At 39.6% G+C, this 7920-nt stretch overlaps 1 protein-coding gene across 1 annotated transcript in view; it reads right to left on the reverse strand.

Annotated features, from left to right (window-relative positions):
• Positions 1–7906, reverse strand: part of GNAQ (G protein subunit alpha q) — a 301731-nt gene extending 293825 nt beyond the window's left edge. The window contains exon 1 of the mRNA XM_003782966.3: positions 7553–7906. Within this exon, the coding sequence (XP_003783014.1) occupies positions 7553–7688 (136 nt within the window). The 5' untranslated portion in view covers positions 7689–7906. The remainder of the gene's footprint in view (positions 1–7552) is intronic.
• Between the last annotated feature and the right edge of the window lie 14 nt (positions 7907–7920).

A 7920-nucleotide genomic window follows, 5' to 3' on the forward strand; every position in this document is an offset into this window, starting at 1 on the left:
AAAAAAAAAAAAAAAAATAGCCAGGCATTGTGACGGGTCCCTTAAGTCCCAGCTACGTGGGAGGCTGAGGCAAGAGGATCTCTTGAGTCCAAGAGTTTGAGGTTGCTGTGAGCTATGATGACATGGCACTCTACCAAAGGGAACCAAGTGAGATTCTGTCTCAAATATAAAGTGATAAAAAAAATTTTTTAAACATAAAAAAAAGAAATTGTATTTCAATTTTTTAGTATTGATGCTGGCCAAAAAAATCCAAAAAGTCAAATTCTTCAAAGAGGCAATTAATTCGTGATTTCAGTTCTCCAAAGGGAAAAAACACAAACCTATTTCCTAAAAATATATACAACCCTATCTCTAAACATCACTATTCACTTCCCATAACAGAGCCAAAAAGTCTGGCTCTACTTCTTTTTCTTTCATTTGTGGATCAATTACTGTTCCCTTCTGCGAGGTTTCAGGAATATAATGGTATTACTAACATTTTAGTTCCTAGCCATACCACAATCCATTACACACTTCCTTCAAACAATTACTTAGTTTCTAAAGCACTCAAATTGTTCACAGGCTAAGATTAATGCTACAGTAAAGGTGGACCCAATTTTCAAATTTAAAGGATTTGTGTATGTAACAGCTTTCCATTGGAATCAGCCGCCATTGGCTTTCAACTCAAAACAATATGAGAATATTCAACCGAAACCTTCTCTCTAGAGAATGAGTGGCAGGCAGGGAGGTGAAGACCATTACATCTCTAAAACAGAATTCCATTTACTGGGGCCCCAGGTGGCCCATGAAACAGCAAAGACGGGTAGAAAATGGAGAACATATGGGTGATATCCATTAGAAGAAAGCAAGAAGTTTAAATTCTCTTCCTTCAATTACTTTCATTTGGGAATCTAGCTGCCCACCCAACCCCCACCTTATTATGCCCACACACCTCTGGTTAGTGGTAAGAGAATCACTGGGACTTGAACTTAGCACTGTGCAATGTTGAGCCAGAAATAAGCAAAAGCCAGTATTTTTGCCCTCGTGGGGTTTGTAATCTAGTTAGAAAGACAGGGCAAGTGGTTATAAGCAGTTTCTAACAAGTAAAGGCAAAACATGATATGCTCTAAGAAAATAATGCATATAAATTTAGGAGTTCAAATTCTTAAGATCGTCTGCTTTCCCCGGCTGTGTAATCCCCAGAAAGCTCTTACAATAGTGTTCAGATTATTTTGTCTTTTTCTTTGTACAAAGAACCGATAAAAGTCAGAAGGGCACATTAGTACAAGGGTGTCAACTACAAAACAAGAACTATGAGAAAGTGCTCAGTCTTTCCTGTTGGCAAATAAAAAATAAGGACTGTCTCCTACAACCCAGTATTTTGCACTGAGACGTGCTTATATTTGTTCATTTATTCAGCATCCCATATGAAGTATTTCTTCTTAAGGAATGCTTGGTTAAAAAAAAAAAAAACTGGAGGAAATCTTTATTCCACAACTGACAAGCTTTGCCCAATAAATGAATTTGAGTGTCTTTTTTTAAATAATAATTTGTTCTTTAAACTAACCATGCAGATTTTAAACAAAGTATTTTGTCCTGATTTCAGAAATTATGGCTAGGTATAATGTTTATTTTAGTTTGTAAAGCCCACCTTCATGACTACCTAGGATTTATTAACTCATTTTGTCAGTATGTCTAGGTTCTTTTCTCTCTTTACTACGTATTAGATGAGAAATCGGATTTTTACAGATCGGTACATGTAACAAATCAGAGGTGATTGTCCAGCAACTTTCTATAATTTTATTAGTAACAGCTGTTTACAAAAAAAAAAAATACTGTTCGGATCTGAGAATAGCTCTTTCTTTAATGTTACTCCATTCAGCAGAACAAGAGAAAACGTCCCGTTTACTGCAGTCACTTATTGCCACAGATTTCATTACCAACAATCACACATTTCACCTTCTACTGCTGTTTCACAGTTCCCTAGGATTAATTCTGCAGAGATCTTAACATTACTTAGAAGCCATTATAAAAGTTTCCCTTTGAAAAATATCCCATCTCACCCTTCAACCAGAAAATTAGACTTTAAATTTGTTGCTACAAATACTTGTTTTTCCCTCAACCCAATACTTTCAGTCTAGAGGAAACAGATTCCTTCCACCTTCTTAGGAAGAAAGCAAACCCAACCTTCTTAAAATGGCTTCTCTCTCTTCCAAGATGTACCCTTTGAGCTCCTCATTTTCCCTCTCTAAGACCCAATCAACATGTCCACAAGTCTCAACAGAATAATTTCCCTTAATGAAAAATTAATAGGAATGGTGGAATCAAAATCATCCTTAGAAAATCTTGTTAATTTCTTTTCATCTAAGTTTGCCTGGATCATGAAGAAAAATACGTTCATTTTCTTCTGCTAAGTTTAGCATAGCACGCAGCCTCACTACTGCAAAAGCTGTTTCAGGTTCTTAAAAATTCATCTGTAATAAAAATCATAACTATATTTAATAGGCATTTCTGGAAAGTGAACATAAGTCATCTCCTCTAAAGGCAAAGCTATGTTTTCTTTTTTAAATGAAAAATTTCTCATCAAATTTATTTGTAATAAACAAAACAGTTACTATTATGAATTATTCTTCTGGTTCTCTTCTCTAAACTTACCTAAAAGTATTTGAATAAACAAACATGGAACGGTTTTAATTAATGTCTAATTTCCCATATGAAAAAATACCATGTAAGTACAACATGGACAGTTATATGGACAATGAATCTACATAGTCCAAAGCAACACTCTTACCCTAAAGGCTCTGTTATATGGTCAGAGCTACAGTTTTGATTTATATAAGAGATGTTCCCACTTCCCTCCTCAGATATAAACTATAAGTACTTTGTTTAAAAAAAAAAAAAAGAGAGGAAATGCATCCAAATAAATTCTGACATTTAGAAACATATTCAACACTTGCAAGCTAAAAGAGTATCAAAAAATAAAATTGGTTGGTCCTTAAAGCAGCCTCATAAACACCCCATTTTGGTATTTCCAGGAAAATGCTTTTATTAGGACTGCTTAAAGCAATGCTTTCATTCGATTCACCCTAGACAGTCACTGACCTCTGGGTTAACTCAGGCAACCAGGCGATCCACATAGCTACTCTTCCTCCAATCAACTCACTGACGGGTAGAGGGACGGGTACTTTTACCCCTAGGTGCATGAATAAACTTTCCATACTACCTAAACTGACCAAAATATTCCCAGCCTTCCACATCCCTCCCTGCTCTGCAACTGCACAGTTTTCAACACAAACATATGCCCTTCATATTAAAAATGTTCTATCTGCAATTCCTAAAATTCCGTGGAATTTAATCACAGTAGTTTTTCTCATGTAATTGTACAAGCAAATCACAAAAACCTATTTGGTCATCACCCGTGCTCAACAGGATATTAAAAACTTCAATTTGATCAGTGTGTCACGGAGAAAAAAGTATGCAAAAAGATGACAGGGTTAAATTAGCCTCTACATGGTAACAAGGAATCAAGACATTGAATGGCTTATTTTTTTTCTTTAAACTTTCATAGCTTAAGCATGACTGTGATTCGCATATGTACTTAGTACAGAACTGTAACACACTGAATATGTGGTACAACATCTTATATTAATAATGCCTATCCTAGTATGTATTTATAATCAATTGGCTCAAACAGTTACATTACAATTTTTTAAGATCATGATTATATCTGCCACAGATAAAAATATGACACATCCCCATGTTTCTCTAATTTATTCATGATTGTCTACTCTCAGTTTCTAGCAAGAGGGTCATAAACAAATTCATTCATTCAGCAAATATTAACCAAGAGCATTCTACAAGTTAGATATTATACTAAAAGCTGGGACTTAATAGTGAACAAAATAGACAGAATCCCTACCTTCATAAGCTTGCAGTGTAGGACGGGAAGAAAATCTACAATGATATATACATAATTACATTCAGAAGACCAAGAACATTTATTCTTCCAGTTACAACTGGTCTAAACTTTGCCTGTTTTCAATAGGTGGAATCCAATCAATAAAAAGCATTTGCTAACTCTATTGATGATTAAAATCTAAAGAATAAAGATTTCAAAACCATATAAAGCAAGAAAACAGGAAAAAAACGTATTTTCTAAGAATTGAAAAAATATTTCAGGAGGAATATCTGTAACCTGAAAAAAGCATTTGGGGCCTCTCGTTTTATACAGAACTTAAAAACAAATGAATATTAAATGATGTAGCCTCTGTACCACCCACAGAAGTATTTAGTGAATAATAACGCATACTAATCAATGAAAGTAAATAATCATAAATATCAATCAAACAGTCAATCTAGGTACTTTACACCTGGGAAGCAAATGAAAACATCCATCAAATTAAAATGAAGTATGCTCTTATATATCTATATAGAAGATGAGGAGAAAGTTTTCTTTGGGTGTCAAATAAAATAAACACTAATATAAATGAATTCAAAGAATGAATAAGTTAAAGGAGGACAAGAAAGAATTCAGAATTTAACATAATGTTCCCATGGTGGCAGATATCCGGGTTAATCTTTTAAAAATCAAAACGTGTAAGTATTCCACAGGGAACAGATTTGGAAGACATTGGCACAATTGCCGGATATAAATCAAAACAACCCAAATTCTACTGCCACACCTTCCTTTAATCATAGAACTACTATTTTCCTTTTCTAATTTCCCCATATTACTTATATGTGTATATATGTGTGTGGATGTATAGATATGCGTGCCTATATACACACATATATATAAAAAACTGTGTGAGCAAATGCGAAGGTCTAAATTTTTATGCCTGCCAAACAATTCCTTTTCCGTTAAAATGGTGTCATGCCTTGAGCAAAAATTTACTTTGAAAATAATTTCTTACTGAATTTTACTTCAATATAGGGGGGAATTCCTCCATTTAAATAAACAGGTTTAACGTATTAGCAGATCTTTAAACTGTCAAAGGATTATGTTCTCTACCCACCTCTATGTAAGTTTTGTTTAAATGAAGGAAGGAACTAGAAAAGTCAGTCTACTCATCAAAGTAGCAAATCAGGAATTCCTCAAATGAAACCCCACCCCAATACCCTCCCTTGTTCAAGTCAACTTTCCTGGATTCAAAGAATCGTGAAATCACACACTCGTACACATGCAAGCACAAATCTACGTTTAGTATATATTGCTACTACATAGTGCAGGTACTGCAGTGTTAAGTTACAAAAGCAACACGCCTAGAAAATTAAGCAGTAGCAATTCTTACATGATGTCCAGGGATTCTATGTCTGACAGGAAGTTGTATAATTTTTGAATGTTACTCACAAATGTAAGTTATTATATTAATGTCATATTTTTCTATCACTCCTACTAAGCCATATTTGCCAGACAGGTTGGGGCTGTATTAAATCCTACTCAAACACCTAATAAGAGGGTTAAAAAAGTCCTCAACACCACCACTTTAGCAGTAAAACTGATTTACTTTAAGTATTTTTTCCTCAGAAAATTATCTCCAAGCTCATTTTGAAAAGCATGGTATGTTATTTAAATGCAGTTTTCAAAAAAGCATCCTTATAAGTGTATTTCCCTCTTAGTCATTCAAATCCAGGCCCTTGGACAAACCCCTGGAGGCTTTAACTCCTGGCTGCTGGAAAACCCATAACTGTCACATTTCAGGCAAACAGGCTTGGTTGGAGGGACCTCAAAAGCCCTGTTCACTGCTAAACAGAAACAAAGACAGTAAACAGCGTAAAATAAGAAGAAACCCCGGTTCTAAAACAATTCTCTCTAAAACACATGCTTTTCTCCTTAATTGTGCACTTAAACACTCTATATATTTCTATCGCCCTATTTTCTTCTCAATTGAGAATTCAGGAAACATTCAACTGTATGTTTCCAGCCATTTGAAGTAGCGCAAAATAAGAATTTAAAAAAACAAAACAACAACAACAACAAAAACCGCTTCACTTTTCCAACTGCAGTTTCCCCTCAAGCCCACCTCTTTCATGCGGGCTTTCTTTGCCTTCCTTTCTTTACAAACATGAGCACATTTATCCACTTGGATTTCAAAATGAAGACACAAAGCATGGCATGTGAATTAACCATTTGTAACTATGAGTGATCATTATATTTTGTTCCTGACTATAAATGATCCAGTAACAAAAGCAGTTCAAGTCCCCAAGGCAATTGGCTCCTTGAGCCAGCAAATGGAATGATCAAGATAAGAAAATGCATGCTTCTCAAACACAAACTAACTGTACAATATTCTTTTCTTAGAGAAATGTTTTAGAAACATAATTATTATACATGCAAATATGTGGAACACAAGTGCAGACATTTTTCAGGCCTGTTACTGCAAAGCTGTTTGCTCTTCCTACCACAATAGCTCAGTTATGTCATGCTGGCTATATGTGAACCCTGATTGCTTGATTCTGAACATTCTGTCAGAGATAATAATCAATAGAATTCCTATTTGAGAAATGGCATTATCTTGCTAACTTTGTATCAAAGCAGAATGTTGTGGTTTCTTTCAAGATTAGAGGGAAATCTTTGCTGTACACTTCCCATTTTTCTTCCAGCCCTGATTCCAAAGATATTAAAATGCTGCTTTAAACAAAAGGTTTCTATTTGTTTCCATGAAAATAATTGAGAGACTGCACTGGTTTTCAGTTTAACTATTGTGAATTCAGGCCTACATCTGGGTTGCCTCATTAAACAAAAGATACCCGTCGCTGTCAACAACCACACAGCACAAGGCTTCCCTAGCCCTCATCCTTATCCGGAAGGAATGGTACAAGAAGAGAAACACGCCTGTCACCATCCACTGACCAAGGAACTCTTCTGGGATCCCTGCTTTCTATGGTCTGGTGGCCAGAGAACAGCACTTGTGTGGCACATTTGGGCTTGCCCTCCCGCCCCGCCCCGCCCCCAATACACAGGCCCTTTCTTGGCAGAACCAACCACTCGGCTTCCTCATCATCACTCCTTGGAGAATCCAGTCGCGAGTCTCCCCACCGTTTCCCCATTCCCTCCGGACCCCAGAATGCACTGACAATGGACGCACACAAGCCACCCCACCGCACGCCATCCCCCGACGTGCCCTGATTTGGCTTGCCAACCTGCAGGCCACACGCACACAGCTCCCTCACTCCACGGGCCGCCAGGGCCACTACAATGGAAGTTCAACCCCTCTGCCCACCTTTCCACCCCCGCGCCTCTGCCCCCAAGTGATAAGCCACTTAAAGAAGCACAGCAGATAATGCACAGCCCTCAGAGGCATGAAAAGGCGCACACTGAGGCACCGGGCAGGGCAGCCCAGACCCCTCTGCAGCGTGTGTGTGTGTGTGTGTGTGTGTGTACGCGCGCGCGCACCCGCGCGGGGACGGGTGGTGGCCAGGGGCGCGCCCAGGAGGGTAAGGTCGAGCCCCAGGCGCCGGGGGCGGGGGGCGCGGAGGGCAGCTGCCCAGAAGGACCAGAGGTGGTAGGAGAGGGTCGCAGAGGCCGGGCCGCAGGGCCCGTGGCGGCCGACCTCGGACCGTACGTACTCACCGAGGAGCAGCAGCTTGAGCTCCCGGCGGGCGTCCCGCTTGTCCCTGCGGAGCTGCCGCTCGATCTCGTCGTTGATCCGCCGGGCTTCCTTGGCCTCCTCGCTCAGGCAGCACGCCATGATGGACTCCAGAGTCATTCTTCCAAAGTGCCTCCGCTGCAGCCCCGCCGGCACCCCCTGCTCACAGCGCGCACACACACCCTCCCGCCCTCGCTCCCCCGAGGCAGCGGTGGCCGCCGAGCCCCCGCTGCCCGGGCGCGCGTCCGGGACGAGCTCAGGGAACTGCCGCGGGGGCGGCGGCCAGGGCCGGGGCCACCAGGTGGGCCGGAGTCGCGGCGGGAGCGGGCGGCCTGAGCCGCCGGGAGGAGCG

This window comes from Otolemur garnettii, unplaced genomic scaffold, assembly GCF_000181295.1.
Source record: "Otolemur garnettii isolate 467f Iridium unplaced genomic scaffold, OtoGar3 scaffold00006, whole genome shotgun sequence".
In the NCBI taxonomy this organism is placed as follows: Eukaryota; Metazoa; Chordata; class Mammalia; order Primates; family Galagidae; genus Otolemur; species Otolemur garnettii.